Here is a 19,764-nt window from a genome sequence, read left to right as displayed (position 1 = left end):
TCATAGAAACCACAAAGCATAGCTGGTTATTTCTGAGATAGGTATATAGCTTTACTGGATCATACCACTGGCCATTATGGTATGCAGCATTCTGGCTGCAGAATGCTCTCTGCTGATGCTGCTGTGAATGAAGCCCCCTCTCTTTACTTCTAAATCCTGCTCTTCCTCCAAGGAGCCCAGAGCGGTGTACTACATACTTAGGTTTCTCCTCATAACAACCCTGTGAAGTAGGTTAGGCTGAGAGAGGAGTGACTGGCCCAGAGTCACCCAGCAAGTTCCCTTTTATATTTGCATCAAGCCCCATGGATTAGATTACACCATATTAGTGGAACCATTGCTGGGGAAATTAAATACATATGATGACTAGATTAAAATCATACAAGAGGAAGCTGACAAATTCTGAATGATAGTATGCTCTCTCCCAAATCAAGAACCATCTTATACAATAACAACAACAACAACAACAACAACAATAATAGCCTGGATCCAAAGAGCCATATGTCAGCTTCAATATGACAAATGAGCTTTGAACTTCTTGTTTCTTAACAGAAACTCTCCATGCTGTATGAGAAGAATTTTAAAATTAGTTTATTATTTGGCATGGGCATCTGTTCAAAGGAAAAAAGTCAGAATCCCACTGGGCATATTCAACTCCTTGGGCACACTTAAAATAGCTCTTTGAATCCAGGATGATAACTATAACAATAATACAAATGTTTTGAGGATTCTAAACATTCATACTTGCTGCAGTAGATTAAGGCAGATCAACTTTGGAACATGCTCCCTGCTGAAATAAGAGCTTCCCCATCTCCAACAATTTTTTAAAAATCTGTAAAGACACATTTGTTCACCCAGGCTTTTAAAAACCATTTTAATATTTTTAACATTGTTTTAAAATATTGTTTTAAGGTTTTAAATGGTTGTAATGTTTTAACTTTTTGCTGTCATTTATTTTAACCAATGTTTTAATTCCTTTGTTGTCATTTATCTGTTTTAACTAATGTTTTAAGTTATCTGTTTTTGTTGCAAACCGCCCAGAGACGTAAGTTTTGGGCGGTATTAAAATATGTTAAATAAATAAATAAACGGAAGCGGACCTTCCTCAGATTGTACAGGCTCCATTACTGCTTCTTTTTTTAAAGTAGTAAATGCAGAAGAATGAGGACATGTTGAACAGGAACAAATGGCAAGACTTGGCAATGACTCTACAGAATTATTGTAAATTCTGTTTTGGTTTTTTCCCTGTTCATGTTGAACATCAACAAGGATTTCTATGATAGCTGGGAATAAATGTGAAAGATGTGGGAAAGGACAGATATGGGGTCAGTGGCTGAACAGCAGTTTATTAAAGTGGAAGCAGAAACCATAGTCAGCAATGAGAGGAGAGAGAGTAGAAGGAATAGTAGGAAGAAGAAGAAGAAAAAGTGAAGAGGACCAAAATAACACTGGAGCAAAAACTGGAGCAAGAACAAACAGAAGAATAAAGATTTGTGGAAGATGAAGAAAGCAAAAGAATAAAGCAGTATTGAGCCCAAACAAGGCGTGCTTTTTACAAGTGTGTGCACCAATTGCAAAATGTGCTAGAGTAAGTACAGTATCAACATTCCTAACCAGTACTGTTTAACTACATAGGGGCTGGACAGCAACAGAGCAACTAGGGCACCAACAGATCATGCATATTAAAAAGTGCTCTACTGGATCTGACCAAAGTCTCAAGGCCAGCATCCTGTTTCCCACAGTGGCCAAGAAGATGCACCCACAAGTAGGATATGAAGGCAATAGCTTTCATCTGGGAACAATTACTGCAAATAAGCATGAAAAATGTGTGAAAGAGTGGAAGGTAGGGGTTGTCTAATGAACATTTTCACACAATGGAACATTTTGCAACAAAAAAACAGAATATTGAGCACACCTGGCACAGCACTTGAATCAAAATAATGGAACGATCCACAGTCAGATCAATCAAGAGGATGGACAAAATATCGAGGCTATTGGATTTTGAGGCTTTTTTTCTAGGGAAAAAAATCATTGGAAACCCCAGTGGTAGTGGTGGTGGTGATGTCTACATATATTGGTTTCACATTTTTTAAAAAGTCTTTTCTTTATGCTTGTTTAACTTAATTTACAGCCTTCACCAACTGTAAAAATAACAAAGGAAAATGTAAATATAAAGGCCCCTGCTTCTCTTAACTGTAGATGCTTTGGGTTAGGTTTACAACACACACAGTCCTCCTCCACATGGATCACCCAGCCTGCTTTTCTCATCCATGCCAGCAAGTTCACCTTTTGGCTCGAGGCAGGGTAGCCAGCTAGCTACCGAGCCAGCCTCTTTGCATGCTGGCACAGCAGTACATGCACATTCTCTCTACGACTACAAACATTTATAATCCACTTTCCAACAGAAGGTTTCACAGTGGTTTTCAAAGAAAAAATAAATAATAAGATGCTCCCCTATCCCCTAAGGGCTTACAATCTAAAAAAAAAAAAAATGCAAGGTAACACCAGCATCAGCCACTGAAGGAATGCTGTGCTGGGGTTGGATAGGTTCAGTTGCACTCCCCATGAAAAACAGAAGAGATTTGCCTCTTTTAAAAGTGCCTTTTTTACTTGGTTAATAACTGCTAACTTCTCAAGAGAGCAAAGTGTTCTGAGAGAACAAAATGTTCCAGCTGCTCCCCAGAACTTCAGACATCACAACACATGCACACACACACACACACACACACACACACACACACACACACACACAATTGGTCCCAAAAATATTATCTATTCCTCCTAATGCAAAAAAACCCCATTTGGTCCCCAAATTAGTCACATGTCCTCTATAAACGTCCCTAGTTGGCAACCCTAAGTGAAAGATGTTGGCTTACATTCACCCAGCAACTGTGCAAGGGGGAGAGGGGATATTTTCACCATTCTCTCCTTCCCTCTGAAAACCCATTATGCCTCCCCAGACTAAGGCCCTGTGGGTTGTTGCACCAGTGCAGTATTAGATTGGACAGAAGTCATTCTCTTTTAAAATAGTACCTTTTACGTTTGTTATCAAGGCATAGATTAATTACAATAGTGTTGTTTACAACTATAATGGGGATGTTTCCTAAATCGCATATAGCATTTTTAGTAGTACTAATCCATTAAGCAGCTTACCATTAGATAGTGTTGTTTCTTTCCATCCTACATAAAGTTTGAAAAAAATGTATGTTTAAAAACTCTGTTTAATGTTTCACATATCCTTGGTAGAGCAAAAACACTCTCCCATTTCATTAAATCCTCCATTTGAAGGTTCCTGCATGACCACAAATTTCTTCTGAACTGATCGGCTTCAGTGTTCCTATTTGGCTTTTACAACCCTCCAAACTTGTACCTCATAAGCAGAAGGGGCTGCTAAATTCCTTGTAAGGGCCAGAGGGCCCAAGACCTTTAGGCATGACATCCAACTGGTACAATTTTACCTACCGCACAAGGATGGTAAAATGAAACAAAATTAAGGAAGATATCAATGTGGTATAGAGGCAGCAACACTAACACGGCTAAGCATTTGAAGTCTGTGTGGTAAAATAGGCCCAATTTACCTCAGAGACATGAGTTAAATCATTAAAATTTAATCACAATTATTTATTTATTTATTATTCGATTTTTATACCGTCCTTCCAAAAATGGCTCTGGGCAGTTTACACAGAGAAATAATAAATAAATAAGATGGTTCCCTGTCCCCAAAGGGCTCACAATCTAAAAAGAAACATAAGACAGACACCAGCAACAGTCACTGGAGGTACTGTGCTGGGAGCGGATAGGGCCAGTTGCTCTCCCCCTGCTAAATAAAGAGAATCACCGTGTTAAAAGGTGCCTCTTTGCCCAGTTAGCAGGGGCTAACTTGATTGCCCTTTCTTTTCAGATTTCTCTTTCCTGGGGTGGGTGGGGGAAAGAGGAGCAGATTTCAGCTGTTCCTAGTGATTGATTGATTGATTGATTGATTGATTAAGTGCCATCAAGTTGGTGTCGACTCTTAGCGACCACATAGATAGATTCTCTCCAGGATGATCTGTCTTCAACTTGGCCTTTAAGGTCTCTCAGTGGTGCATTCATTGCTGTCGTAATTGAGTCCATCCACCTTGCTGCTGGTCATCCTCTTCTTCTCTTTCCTTCAACTTTCCCCAGCATTATGGACTTCTCAAGGGAGCTGGGTCTTCGCAAAACACAAGATGAGCAGGAAATGAGCACTGCTGCCTTCTCCACAGTGGCTCCCCCCACCACACACTTTTTTCAAGACAGAGAAAAATCAAATAAAAATACTTTCCCCTTATACTGGTCTGCACTATGAGAGGGTGATTGCAGGGAGGAGAGATTTTTTTTTAGTTATAAAATTAGCCCTAATACTAACTTTGTGATCTTCACTCCCTTCATCTCTACTCATTCATCTCCACTGTCCTTCGCCACATGATTGCTCCTTTTTTCAAAAAAGAGGCAGATAAACTCCAAGACCACAGTGATGATGTCACGGCAGAGCCAACATAGCTGCGTCTTGTTTGGGGCGCATGGCCAAATAGGAATTTCCTTGATTTCCGCTGCATATGTGCAAATTTCAGCAAAGAAACAAAAACCAGGTGACTTGTAATCACTGTTTGGTGAGAACAATAAAATCTTTTTAGGAGACAATTCCATTGCTATAGTTTCTGTGATTACAATTAGTCGCTGTGAAGCAAACTGACTTAATTTCTCTAATTAACCTTTTTAGTAACATCCCGTAACAATCTCCTCCCCAGTGTCATGTACTACTGACAGGTTTATAGGTTTTTTGTTGCTATGGAAGCTTAGGCCTTGGCTGTTGCTAGGCAGGCTGAGGCCTATGCTGTTACTACCTTGATCAGATGTAGGCTTCTAAAGAGAATGTGGTCCTCTTTGCCTTGTCAGCCCTGCTTATTGCAAGTTCCAGTTGCTGGTGATGCATCTAGACAGGTAGGTATCTTCCTCTGAGGTAGACACAGGCACTCTTAGACACACATTAGACACACACAGCTACAGGAAGCCCTTAAGATAGCTTCCACAGATGTTTGGTCTGCCACTAGCAGCTTCTCCTTTTCCCTTGACCAGTGATACCAACTCTTCTTCAGCCTGTCCCTCCTTCTTTCTTCTCTTGTCGGTGCCCTTGATGAACTCACATGAATTATCTCTTTACCTGCTGCACCTTGTCTTTTGACCTGCTGCATCTTGTCTTTACTTCTTGGAACCTTCAAGAAACCTTAAGCAATCTGTAGTAGACACCTGTCCATTCATGCCCTCATTGACTCCTCTGTCTAATAGTGCTGGACAGAATGTTAGCTGAGTGACCAATGACCTATTAAGAATTTGGATGCTTTTGGACTAAATAAATAGTGAAGCAAATCTTCTGTCTCATAAAAATACATAGCACAAATGGCCAGAGCATTGCAGCCTTTCCCTTTAAGTGACTTGCAGTGTGTCTCAGATTACACCCCATTAATTTTGTTAAATATAAGTCAATAAGAGAGCTACTAAATGGCACAACTGTATGTGGAGGTAAAATCTGCCTAATTTCCAGAGACAGGTCACCCAGTGTGTGTATCCCTTCACTTTGTCCTGTATAAGGAAATAGCTCCATTTGTGCCCAGCAATATATGGAAGTTCCTCCTCCCCCCACCCACCACTTTTAAAAAATGGATATTTTTTTGAAGCTAATGGTTCTCAGATGTTCTGGGGAAGCAATATTCAGTAGACCAACCTTGTGTGCTTTGGGATTGTTCTGCAAAGATAACTTTTGAATGCAAAAATATTGATTCTTATTTCCTACTTACATTGTGTATTCATGTATGCCATAATTTGGCTTCATGAAACAATACAGTTTTTGCTCTGTAAAGCTTAATAGCAGACTCCATTATTCTTCAAGATAGATTTTTGATAGGTAGAATTATTCATTATCTGTTCTACTTTGTTGGTGGTGTTATACATTCATTTCATTTCAGATTTCATGCAAAATGGAAATGGTTTGACTATGTTTATGAATTCACTGTTTGGTCATGCATGGGGCACTCTGCATTTGATTGTTTACATTTTCAGTTGGAAATAGGATATCCAGGTAACCTCAAGTTTAGACTCGGAGATGGACAGATCCTCCGATTTCAGGGATGGTGTTTGCTAAGGCAAGTAGTTGCACTTGATGGGTCAGGCACGGAATCTACCAGTGGCTGACATTCATAGCAATGGATTGCTTGCAGGACAACACTGGGCTAGCATAAAACTTAAGTAACTAGTTGCCCTAAGTCTGGAGTTTGTGCGTGTACCAAGTTAGTGTTGCACTACTGCAAGTCCCACTACTGCAACAGGCCTCATTTGTTTTAAGGGAAACTTGCGCAAGAGTAGTATAGCACAATTCTGCAAATTCCCATTTTGTGCACAATTATGTGACGTTTTTGTGCTAGCACAACTTTGCTTAAGCAAGCACTATGTTAAGCCAGTGTGTGTCGTCAAGTGTGTGTCATCAAGAATGGAGGCTGATGGAAATTGAGGTGGAGTTAAAAGTACAAGCCCAAGCCAAGCAGTACCATCCATCCATAATCTTATTCAATGTTTAGCTTATTTGTTAGAATAAGCAATGTAGGGATGGTACCTGGAGAAAAGAATAGATGGTAGTGTATCTACATTTATATTGATTACCATGTGATATATCTTGAACATTATTTGGTTTTCATTTAGTAATGTTTGTTACATCACTTATTTTCTACAAGTGTTTGCCCTGGTGAAAGGGTATTTTTCATATAATGGAGGAGTTTATCTAGTAGAATTCCCAATAGGGGCTCATTGCTTTAATGCACGTTATGATATTTTCAAAGAAATAAATATCTCTTTGAAGAAGTTCTGATGTTTTAATCTTAGAAAATATGTCTCATTATGCAATATATCTTCTGCAATTGTTCTAAATCATGCACATTTCATAGTTCATTTCTGCTTTCTTCTGGGTAGAAAATTTAATAAGTTCAGTGTGTGTTGCACTTATTTTTATGAACACACTTGACAGAATAGCTTAATTTATGACAAGGGTTTTGCCACTTTTCTTAAAGGTCATGAGGTTCAGCCCTTGAACAAGAAGCTGGGCTCCATTTGACAAGGTTAGGGCAGAGTGCTGTTGCAAGTTTAGAAGTGCTGAACTGTGGAGCAGATGCTAAGTCAAGGTCCTTTCAGTTCATTATCAAAATTCTAAGTAAGTCTATAGCAACATTAGTTATCATCCATGCTGTGTAATTAATTGCACTGCTCCTTTGATATTGTTTAGGATAAGACAGGAATATTCAGGCTCCTGGCCAAATGTTCCAATGGTGTATAAAACAGATGTTAGAGCCTATGTATAACACTCATAGTGGATACTTTCTTAAGGTGGATTCATGGTCACTTTTTTCTCATAGAAGGTGATATTTTTCTGGTTTTTCTGTCCCATTGTTTCAATCAGACACAACCATTAATTTGTTATCAAATATTTATTATTTGTTTGTTTATTACATTTCTATACCGCCTTATCCAAAGGCTCTGGGCAGTGTAGAAAAACAAAAACAAACAAACAACAATGTAAAACAACCAGCTTAAAACAATATAAAATAAATTTAAAATTAGTTTAAAACACTTAAGAACAATTTAAAACCCTTGGCGAGCCAGAAGGGATAGGTAGGTTTTTAGGGCTCTCTTGAAGGCCAACAATGAGCCCAAACTATGAATTCCTGGCAGGAGTGCATTCCACAGGCCAGGAACAGCTACAGAGAAGGCTCAGGTCCAGGTTGCCACCAGATATACTGGTGGTGACTAGAGATGGACCATTCCAGATGACCTCAACATGCAGTGGTGATCATACAGAAGAAGGTGCTATCTAAGGTAACCCATACCTAAGTCATTCAGGTCTTTAAAGGTAATAACCAGCACTTTGTATTTCACCTGGAAACATATCAGCAGCCAGTGCAACTGTTTAAGGACAGGCATAATATGGTATCTCTGGGTTACCCAAGACCAGTCTGGCTGCTACATTTTGAATTAACTGAAGTTTCTGAACTATGTACAAAGGTAGCCACACATAGAGCACATTGCAGTAGTCAAGCCTGGAGGTTACCAACCGATGCACCACTGTTTTGAGATTGTTCTCTACAAGGAATGGATGCAGCTGTTGAATCAGCTGGTTGAAAGTGCTTCTGGCCATAGCCTCCATCTGAGATACCAGGGTGAGGCCTGGATCCAAGAGCACTCCCAAGCTGCGTGCCTGTTCCTTCTGGGGAATTGTAACCCCATCCAGCACAGGAAACTCTAAGTCATCCCTCAAACTCCAATCCCCCACAATGAGCACCTCTGTTTTGCTTAGATTCAGCTTCAATTTGTTGTCCCTCATTTAACCCATTACTGCCGGTAGGCAGGCATTTAGGGAATGAATGCCATTCCATGATGATGATGACGATGATGATAGGGAGAAATACCCTGCACCAAATCTCCTGATGACCTCACCCAGTGGTTTCATGTAGATATTAAAAAACACTGGTGACAGAATGGAGGCCTGAGGGACCCCATGTAATAGCTCCCATTTCAAAGAGCGACTGTCACCATGTGCCAGCATCTGGAATCTGCCTGAGAGATAGGAACAGAACAACTGCAAAATATTTATATACTGCCTGACTCCAGAGGCTCCAGGCAGTTCATAAAGACAAAGACAAACAAGTCTAGCTATTAAAAGAATTAAAACATCTAACACATTCAGAAATCACAGCAATTAAAAAAATCTAAACAGCAATTTAAAACTTAAAACTCAGATGTTACTAAAAGCCTGGCTTTAAAAAAGCGTCTTAAGGGCTCTTTTGAAGGTTGGTAAAGATGTTAAACCACAAATGTCTATAGGAAGCGCATTCCACAGCTCAGGAGTGACTACAGAGAAGGCCCTCAGCCAAGTCACCGACAGACGAGCTGACAGAATATTTAGACAGACCCCTCTCAGTTATCGTAATGTGTGCTGGGGATCATGCAGAAGGAGGCACTCTCCCAGGTAACATGGTCCTAAGCCATTTAGAGCTTTAAATATAATTGATTGCCAGGAAATTTAAGACCAACAAACGGAAGTACTTTTTCACACAACGCATAATCAACTTGTGGAATTCTCTGCCACAAGATGTGGTGATAGCCAACCACCTGGATGGCTTTAAGGGGGATTTGGATAACTTCATGGAGGAGAGGTCTATCAATGGCTGCTAGTCGGAGGGCTTTAGGCCACCTCTAGCCTCAGAGGCGGGATGCCTCTGGATACCAGTTGCAGGGGAGTAACAGCAGGAGAGAGGGCATGCCCTCCTGCCTGTAGACTCCTAGTGGCATCTGGTGGGCCACTGTGTGAAACAGGATGCTAGACTAGATGGGCCATGGGCCTGATCCAGCAGGGCTGTTCTTATGTTCTTAACCAATTGCAGCCAGTGCCTCAACTCCTCCAAGTGATCTAGAACAGGGATTCTCAACGTTGGGTCCCCAGATGTTATTTGGCTTCAACTCCCATAATCCCCAACCAAAGGCCACTGTGGCCAAGGATTATGGGAGTTGAAGTCCAATAACATCTAGGGACCCAAAATTGAGAATCCCTGATCTAGAACGATACAATTGTCGATAGTATTGAACGCCACCGAGAGATCAAAAAGAACCAACAGAATCACACTCCCTCTGTCGATTCTCTGGTAAAGGTCATCCAATGGGCCGACCAAGGCTGTCTCTGAACCCCATAGCTAGCTCTAAGGCCAGTTTGAAATGAGTCTAGATAATCAGTTTTCCCCAAAACCATCTGGAGCTGGTTAGCCACCACTCTCAATCACCTTGCCCAACCATGGGAGACTGGAGACTGGTGTATTATTATCTGTCACTGAGGGATCTAGGAAAGACTTCTTAAAAGTGGTCTAACCATTGCCTTCTTCAAACAAGGAGGCATCCTACCCTCCCTCAGCCATGTGTTAATAATGTTAACTAGGCCACCTCACATAGTTTCCCTGCTAGATAGAAGTAGCCAAGTTGGGCGAGGATCCAGAGAACAAGTGGTAGGCCACACTTCCCCAAGCAGCTTGTCAACATCCTCAGGCATCGCAGATTGAAACTGATTCAATCTAATGCTGCAAGAGGGATTGCTGGACACACCCTTAATAGACTCTGCAAAAATAGTGAACTCCAAGTCAGCTTGAATACAAGAGTTTTTATTAGCAAAGAACTCATTGATTGATTGATTGATTGAATTTATATGCCGCCTGACTCCAGTGGTTCTAGGTGGTTTAAAAGTGTTACTGCAGAAACATTAAAAGTGTTACTGCAGAACATAGTCTCCAGGGATTCACTAGAAAAAGAAGGGCTTAATTGAATTAAACTCCTCACAACCCCGGGATAACTGCTGAATGCGAACCTGCAGATGCAATGCATGCAGACCAGAATTTATTTATTTTTAGTTTTTGCTACACACACTGCCTCTGCATAAACATTCAAATGGGCTCCATGCTGTGTCCTGCCAAATTCGATTTGAGTTCTCTGCCACCTGCATTCCCATAACCTACCTTCATTCATTCATTCATTTGATTTCTATACCACCCTTCCAAAAATGTCTCAGGGGGGTTTACACAGAGAAATAATAAATAAATAAGATGGATCCTTGTCCCCAAAGGGCTCACAATCTAAAAAGAAACATAAGACAGACACCAGCAACAGTCACTGGAGGTACTGTGCTGGGGGTCGATAGGGCCAGTTAGGGTCTTGCTGCTTCAGCCCCTTCAACTCCTCTGTATAAAAAGAGGACACTTTTAAAGCAGGTTGGGATGCTTAGGAGCTATCATGTCTACTGCCCTGGTGAGTTGCCTATGCCAGGTTCCCACCAGGGCATCGACAGAATAACTGGCAGCACCAACATTAACCCTCCCCCCCCCCCGGCTTTTTGGAATCCTACTGGATCCAGCAGCCTTCTTGGGCAGACCTTATAGGTCAACCAGCCCTTTAGGACTGGATTATGCTGTGGAACCAACCTTAACCAGGTAGTGGTCCGACCATGACAATGGGGAAACCACAGGATCCCCCAACCATGGAAAAACACCCGCACCCACCAATCCAAACAAAAGACCAAACTGAGTGTGTAGCTGGCAACATGACTTGGTCCTGGGATAGGCCCATAGTTGTTATGGCCACTATGAACTCTTGAGCCGCACCAGACAAGTTAGCCTCAAAGAGGATATTGAAGTCCCCCAGCATTAAAAGTCTGGGTGACTGCAACACCAACTCTGAGACCAGCTCTATCAGCTCAGATAGGGAGTCAGTTGGGCAGCAGGGTGAACAGTATACCAACAAGATCCTTAATCTATCTCTAGTTCCCAGCCTCAGAAATACACACTAAATATAAGTGAACTGTCTCACAGGGGCCCTGGCAAGGGAGATAGTATTCTTATGGACCACAGCTATTCCAACCCCCTGCCCACTCCCCCTAATCTGCTCCACAACAGAGTAGCCTGGGGAGAGAAGCTGGGCCCAAACTGGGCCACTAGCCTCCCCCATCCAGGTCTCAGTTATACATGCCGGTCATGGATGGTTTTGGTCTTATTCTGAACAGATTTGGCATTACAAAGGAGCATGGCTAGGTTCTGTAGGTAGTTAGATCTGCTTCTCAATCCCCAAGAGCAGACAGGGGATCCAGAAGTTGAAACAGTTACCAAATTACTAGTTTCCCTTTCCCTTTAATGGCCAGCTGCTCTGCCAGCACCAATTCTTCTATTTCCTACCACTAAAGTAAGAGCTGCCCCAGAGCTGCTGGATGCATCTCCTGCATCACCCTTCCTAAGGGAACCCAAACTCATATCAGCAAAAGGCCTGGCACAACCCAATAAAAAGGAGGACCAACAAACTCTAACCCAGAGCTCCAGCCCCACCCTCCCCACCCAAACCTCAGTCCTACATTGAAGGCCTAGCACCACAGCCCCCCTTTGGCAACTGGCTTTGGCAGCTGCCTACACGCAGTCCTCCAGTGAGCCTTCTTCCTTTTATGCTCCCAAGAGGTCCAGAGCCTGTTCTCTCATGAGAGATTTCTGGGCCCAAGGGACAGGTGGAGCTAGTCTAGCAATCAGGAAGAAGGCACAGATGGAACAGGGTCTGCTGGCATCGAAGCAAAAAACAAACAGCAAGCAGACTGTTCTTCAGAGGGTCCAGGGCTGCAGAACGTCTCCCTCATCTGAGGCAGGGAGATGGAACCAGAATGTCCAAACAGAGGAGAGACAGCTGGCATCCATCTAGGCGAAGTCAGGGGTGCCACCAGAGTCCAAGCCTCCTTACCTCACTCCCTCTGTCCTCTCCAAGATATTGATGTATATGTCATTAACAGAACTCAAGATACAGTCAGCTTTATGGCCAGTTAGTTTTGAACCATTTTATTTATTTTATTTATCCTATCTTATCTTATTTTATCTTATTGTATGTATGTATGTATTTTTATTTATATATCACCCCTCCAAAAATGGCTCAGGGCAGTTGAGCCATTGAGTTTAATTTAACAATTAAAATCAATTAACAGTAAAAATCAAAACTAAATCAATTAAACAATTAAAATCATTTAAACATTAAAATCATTTGAACATGAAAAACATTAACATTAAAATAATTTAAAACCAGTATTAAAAATTTAAACCATAAATCTAATTAAAAGCCTGGGTGAATAAATGCATCTTTAGTGCCTTTTTAAATGTTGCCAGAGATGGGGAGGCTCTTATTTCAACAAAGAGCACATTCCAAAGTCCAGGGGAAGCAACAGAGAAGGCCCATTCCCGAGTAGCCGCCAAACAGGTTGGTAGCAATTGCAGGCGAACCTCTCTAGATGATCTCAACAGGCGATGGGGTTCATGGTGAAGAAGACGTTCTCTTAAATACCCAGGGCCTATGCTGTTTAGGGTTTTATAGGTAATACTGTTAACTAGCACCTTGTATTTTGCCCGGAAACGTATCTGCAGCCAATGTAATTCTTTCAACACAGGTGTAATGTGGTCTCTCCTAGATGGTCCAGAGACCAACCTGGCCACCGCATTCTGGACTAACTGCAGTTTCCGCACTATGTACAAAGGCAGCCCCACACAGAGAGTATTGCAATAATCCAGCCTAGAGGTTACCAGCATATGTACCACTGTTCTGAGGTCATTCATCTCAAGAAACGGACGCAGCTGGCGTATCAGCCTATGCTGATAAAAGACACCTCTGGCCACCGCCTCAACCTGGGACACCAGGGAGAGGTTCAGATCCAGAAGCACCCCCAGACTGCGAAACTGTTCATTCCAGGGGAATGTGACCCCATCCAGAACATCTCCTGAGTTTTGACCCCACACAATAAGTACCTCCATCTTATCAAGATTCAGCCTCAGTTTCATCCAGCCCATTACTGCCTCTAGGCAACCATTTAGAGACGTTATGCCTTCTCCCGATGAGGTTGGCATGGAGAAGTAGATTTGGGTGTCATCAGCATACTGATAACATCCTGTACCAAATTCCTGATGATCTTTCCCAGTGGTTTCATATAGATGTTAAACAACATCAGAGACAACATGGAGCCCTGAGGGACACCATAGTAAAGTTCAGATTTGGAAGAGCAACAGTCTCCAAGGGACAGCATATGGAATCTCCCCTTGAGGTAGACACGGAACCACTGCAAAGCTGTGCCACCCCCAATCCCCTCAGACATTCCAGAAGGATACTATGGTCAAAAAGCCGCTGAGAGTCACACTCCCTCTGTCAATTCCCAATTGGAGCCGCTGAGAGTCACACTCCCTCTGTCAATTCCCAATTGGAGATCATCCATCAGGCTGAACAAGGCAATCTCCATCCCATAGCCTGCCCAAAAGCCAGTTTGAAATGGGTCTAGATAATCAGTTTCCTCCAAGACCACCTGGAGCTGGAGACCACCACCTTCTCAAACACTTTGCCCAGACATGGAAGGTTGGAAACAGGCCTGTAATTGCTTAACTCTGAGGGATCCAAGGCAGGCTTCTTCAGAAGTGGTTTAATTATTGCCTCCTTCGGACAAGGGGGCATCCTGCCCTCCCTCAGAGAAGCATTTATAATCTCTACTAGCCCTCTCCAACAGCCTCCCTGCCAGATAGTATAAGCCATGTTGGGCAAGCATCAAGCAAGCAGGTGGTAGGCCGCACCAGTCCAAGCAACTTGTTCACATCCTCAGGAGTCACAAACTAAAATTGATCCAGGGTCATCACCTAAGAGGAGCTGCTGGACACCTCAGCAACAGACACCGTAACAATTGTGGAGTTTGAATCTAAGTCAGCTTGAATACGAGATATTTTGTCCATGAAAAACTCATTTAAAATGTCACAGTGAGTAATTGTTGGTTCCAAGTACCGATTCAAGGGGGAAGGGGCGCACATTAGCCTCTTCACAATCCTGAACAACTCTGCCAGACGTGAACCTGAAGACGCTATGTGGGAGGAAAAGAATTGCTTCTCTGCCACATGTATCGCCTGAGCATAGATCTTCAAATGCACTCTATGTAGTAATCTGTCGGATTCAAGTCGAGTCTTTCTCCACTTGCACTCTAGTTGTCTACCTTGCTGCTTCAGTCCCTCTTGTTCTTTCATATATCAAGGGCCAGTTTCAAAGAAGTTTGGAGAGGACGCTTAGGAGTGATCATGTCCACTGCCCTGGTGAGTTGGTTATTCTACTTCTCCACCAGAGTATTGACAGGATCACCAGCAGAGCCAACACTAAATCCCCCCAAGGCTTCTCGGAATCCTATTGGATCCAATAACCTTCTCAAGGGGGACCATCCTAATGGGCCCCCGGACCCTGTGGAGGTGGAATGTGACATGAGTCAAACCTTAACAAGATGGTGGTCCTGCCATGACAATATGGAAATCACAGGAGTCCCTACCCACAGAACACTACCCTGATCAGAATAAAAGACCAGATCAAGCATGTGACCAGCAATATGTGTCAATCCCGAGACCACCTGGGGTAGGCCCATAGTTGCCATGGCCGATATGAACTACTGAGCTGCCCTGGCTGTCCCAAAGTGAACTTTGAAGTCACCCAGCACCACAAGCCCAATTATTACTTTATGTTGTTCCTGGCATGCACAACGTATGGCTAACCAAGTAAAAAACAGTCATGACTACTCACTAGTCATGTGTTGTGGCCTGCCAGGTGCATATCGACCCTCTGTTTTTAAAGTTCTTTGCATGCACAGCAAGGACATGATGACATGAAGGATACTGATGATATCAAGCTTTTTGGCCATACATGGATGGTGAGCTGTGTTCAGCTTGGTGGGTCACAAGTTGGGGCTATTCTCACAACCAACAAAAGTCGGGCTAGCAGAGGCTAGCCCAATTTTTGTTGGTCGTCAGAACCACCAGGCTCGCAGCCGAGCCCGGTGGTTCTGGAGCAGCTAACCCGCTCGAGAACCCCTGGCAAAAAGCAGGTTTGCAGAGCGAGTGCTCCTGCAAACCTGCTTTTTGCGATCGTGAGTAGCCGCAGTGCGCCTTCGTGCTGCACCTATTCATGAACAGACCCCCGGCTGGGAGGCTTAAAAGCAGCCTCCCGGCTTGGGGGTCTCCCCAGTATGCCCTCCCCAGTATGCCCAGTATGCCCCCGCTCCCCTGCTCCCCACCCCCCACCGGCTTCGTCTCAGAGCCGGGCATCGTGTGGGCGGCCGATCCGGCCACCTAGGGCTCCCTGCCCGCTCATGAGTGGGGAGAGCGGGCTTAGCCCACTCTTCCCGCTCACCAGACAAAACCGGGTCTCACTGATCATGAGACCTGGTCTGTTATGTAGGCTTGAATTCATCCTTTGGCAAACACAGCAGTTGAAGATCTCAGCAATCATGATGGTTGTGAAGTTGAACACATATTGGGCTTTTAAATAACCAGTTTTATGTGGCTCTCGTCATATATTCTGGGATGAGATATTTCTAGCATAGATATTTCAGTTTAACATTTGTCTACAGAATGGTAAGTTAGCTGCCAGTAAGAAATAGAGTACATCTGAAGCATTGAAACCATCTATATACACATTGCATTCTGTGTTTTTCTTCCTTTGAGTTGGGTTTTAGAATACTCTTTCAACAGCATAATTTTTAATCAAGTCTTCCTTTAGTCTAGTATTTAGCTGGATATTTAGGGACAAACCAGTAGCAGATCTGGGAATCAGGGTCTTAATGATGCATCTTAAAAAGGAAAAAAGGACATGATTTGTATAGAAAGGGGAAGGATAGAGGAGGATTGTTTCTCCCCTGAACTCCTTCTGAGTAAACCCTTTCTTCACTTGTCACTTCTCCCCTGCAAACTAGGGATGTGCAAACCAGCTTGAGGTCGAGACAGTTCGCCATTGAAGTGGGCTGGCTTGAGGGCTTGCCCTCGAGCTGGACTGGGCCCAGTTTGGCTTGAGGTTGAGCCAAACCCCCGTGGGCCAGCTTGGGGCCCTATATATGCCCTGGCCATTTGCGTGGCTGGGCCAAGCAAACGGCCAGGGCACATGTGCGGTGGCCTCCAAAATGGCCACCACCAGTGTTCCCTCTAACAGGGATTCCCAGATGTTGTTGATTACAAGTTCCATAATCCCCAAGCAAAAGCCATTGTAGCTGGAGATAATGGGAGTTGCAGTCAACTACATCTGGGAATCCCTGTTAGAAGGAATACTGGCCACCACCACCTCAGAAAGTGCTGAGACTTGCCAAAAATGGGCCGAACCAGCCTATAGAAGTCTGGGGGGAGGCCAGCTGGGGGAGAGGGAACCTCCAGAGACCCCACAGCAGCACCCCTCAGAGGCTGCCAGACCTGGTGGTATGTTTAAATTATCTATCTATCTATCTATCTATCTATCTATCTATCTATCTATCTATCTATTACTTTTAGAACCCCATACTGGCTCGAATTTGAGCTGAGCCGAGTTTGTAGTTTGGGGGCACAAAGCCAAATATGCCTGGTCTGGCTTGACTCTGGCTCAGGCTTGAACCAAACTGGGTAAACCGGTTTTGTGGACACCCCTACTCCAATCCTTTGCCCAGAACCTTTTCTCTGGCTAGGATTCCTGGGCTTCTGTTGGAATTCTGCATAACTGGAAACATAAACAGCTGGAGGAGGAGAGTCCTATGAGGGTAGGGTAGTTTGGCGAGGGTTAAGCATCAACCCACCCATTTATATTTCCATTCCCGCCCCCCACCACAACTGCTTTTTCAATGTTCAGCAGACCGAAGTCTCCCTTATGTATAAACATAAAATCATGTTCTCCAGAAAGTTTCTAGAGCCTTCTGTTTGTGGTGTTTTTCAAATTCATACAATGACTGTCCCCAATAATCCAGTTTTGTATTATAATCCAACAACAACAAAAAGCAGCAGCTGACATACTAAGGCTGCATGCATGCACCGGGAAGAAGCACCTGTGCTGCTGAGGGCACCACCCTAAAATATGTCTCTGAGAACTGTGTGACCCTCAGGGACATGGTATTGAGTGACTCAGGGCACTTCCAGAGGAAGGGGAGATTGGCAAAGATAGCACCCCCACGCCCCACCCCTGACCCATGCACAATGCCCTTAACTGTGGTAGTCAAGAAGTCTCTTCTTGCATGGATGCATCTCACCTACTGTGGGTGCAGCCTTAGTTAGGATGTCAGCAAACACCTCGAGCTGTGCCTAGAAAATGGCATGACGCTGGTATAGAGTTTGGGGGTGGTATATTTCTGTCAGCGTGTGTGGGGCGGTATAAAAGTGTAATAAATAAATAAATAAAATTAAATTAAATAAACTGACCAGTTAAGAGGGAAAAACCCCAACATACTGCTTCTGCTCAAAGTTTTGCAAGCATATAGTCGTAGGAGTTACTGCAGAAGGGAGGTTACCTGGCAAATCATTTTCATTATCTCAATATGTTTCGATGAGCCCTTTGGAGATTCTATATTTTTTCACAGTAATTTTGAGAAGTAATTTGAAAAAAGGATGAGACGAGGGTTACACACTCATACAGGACATGTGCTCTGTATGTCAGATATATTTGCCCAAATGGGCTACTGCATTAAAACTACTGCTTGATGCTTGTGTTCAATCACCTGGCTAATAGCTTATAAACAAAAACAGTATCAGCACAAGATGGGATGTACAGGGTATGATTGATCTTGCTTCTCATGAAGGGGTTTCCCATACGGTTCCAAATGGTCATGTTTTTCTCTCCCCCACAGCATGTGTATAGGCTCTGGAGCCTGCATAACTAAGTGGAGCAGAGAGTAGAGCTAAATGAGGATAGGGGAAGTGAATAGAGATTTTCCATTCCCATTACTGGGAATGTGCATGCACACTGACGGGGAAAGGAGAGACACACAGTTCTTTTGAGCCCTATGGGAATACCTCAGTGTATAAGCACTTCACTTTAATGGGGAAAGATCATACCCATAGCTTTCTAAGAATCTTTTCTAGAAAAATAATGTAGCTCTTAAACAGGGACAAATAATAGCCCTATTCAGGCATTACAGAAAGTGGGAATACCATACTCATGTAAAGTGTCCCCAAGAGTATATGCTTGGAAACACCATCCCCAAACTGATCTCCGCAGCTCTGTCTCCCACTCTCCATGCTTGTAGTCTTATAGTGCTTGTTTGGAGAGCACTGGAGAACATTACTTCCTATAATGCCTGAGCAGGGTTAAGGTTTCACCCACTGGATCATTTGAAAAGAAGAAGAAATATTTGTGCTGTGTTGTGCTGCCAGTCAGTAAAAAGTTGTCCTGTGGCTTTTTTCACAAGTGCACTTAATAGCTTTTATGTAAGAAATGCCCTCCTCAGATAAACTGGAAAGTGAATGACAAAAGACCAATCTGTTGCTGACCTGCAGACACCTCAAAAAATGATTTCTTTTATTCTTTTTGCGACCTTTTCTACTGAACTGTGCTTTGTGAGTTAAATGGGTATAGGTACATTATTTTATATTGATGTGTGAATATGTTCTCTGAGTATGGCAGATTTTATTTTGAATAAACAACTATTTTGAGTTGCCGCTCACTAAGCCAGTTGTTTTTAATGTGGTAAACAGAGGGGAAAAATTCTGATTAAATTGAGCAGAAAAGAAAAAAAACACAATTCTAAAGAAAAAAGTTAGCATCCAGTGCTACTGTGTGTCCCACAGGTTCTTCTTCCACTTTGACCCAAACTGCCTCCACTGGTGAGTTAGAGGAGGATATTGCGGCAACTGCTGGTGATAATACTGTTGCTAGCACATCTGCTGATGTTACTGTATCCAGTGTTACTGCTGTCACCAGACATAGAGTTTCCGAAGAGCAGCGAGTGCAAGCTGTGAATCTCAGAAAATCAGATCTGGAACTCGCCACTTCCAAGGAATCGCTCTCCCTTCAATCAGCAAATACCCAAAGTACAAGAAGACGGCCAAGAAATGCTGAACAGATAGAAAGAACTAAAGAGCTTGCAGTTGTTACTTATAGAGGTATTGGATGTTATTTTACTTGTGCCCATTTAGTCTACAGCCATAGATGTGTCACCTAAACTATTTTTATTTGACTCCATACAATGAAAAGGTAGGGAAAGGGTTCATTAAATAGAATGGATGTTGATGAGATCAGCATCTGGGGTCTGGAAAATGAAGGAGATGAAAGGCTTACTATTAGAAATAGTTAAGGTACTAGTGAAGAGGGAGGCTTCAGTCAAGTGAAGTCTGCTTCTGTGCACTAAAATAAGAGAAGCCTCTTTGGAGTGAACAGGGAATCACAGTGCGAGCTATTTCCATA

At 43.1% G+C, this 19,764-nt stretch overlaps 1 protein-coding gene across 7 annotated transcripts in view; it reads left to right on the top strand.

Annotated features, from left to right (window-relative positions):
- The window catches only part of CSMD3 (CUB and Sushi multiple domains 3), a 1,041,917-nt gene that overhangs the window by 438,809 nt on the left and 583,344 nt on the right, over nucleotides 1-19,764 (top strand). For 5 of the 7 annotated variants that reach the window (XR_008306202.1, XM_053246216.1, XM_053246215.1 and 2 more), the window contains exon 7: nucleotides 19,149-19,463. The exons of the other annotated variants lie outside the window; for them this stretch is intronic. Coding sequence is in view for 4 of the 5 variants with exons in the window: in XM_053246216.1 (XP_053102191.1) it covers nucleotides 19,149-19,463 (315 nt within the window). In the remaining variant the exon portion in view is untranslated. The remainder of the gene's footprint in view (nucleotides 1-19,148; nucleotides 19,464-19,764) is intronic. 7 annotated transcript variants of the gene reach the window in all.

Source organism: Hemicordylus capensis, chromosome 4 (assembly GCF_027244095.1).
Source record: "Hemicordylus capensis ecotype Gifberg chromosome 4, rHemCap1.1.pri, whole genome shotgun sequence".
In the NCBI taxonomy this organism is placed as follows: Eukaryota; Metazoa; Chordata; class Lepidosauria; order Squamata; family Cordylidae; genus Hemicordylus; species Hemicordylus capensis.
This window is presented reverse-complemented; position numbering and strand designations above follow the sequence as displayed.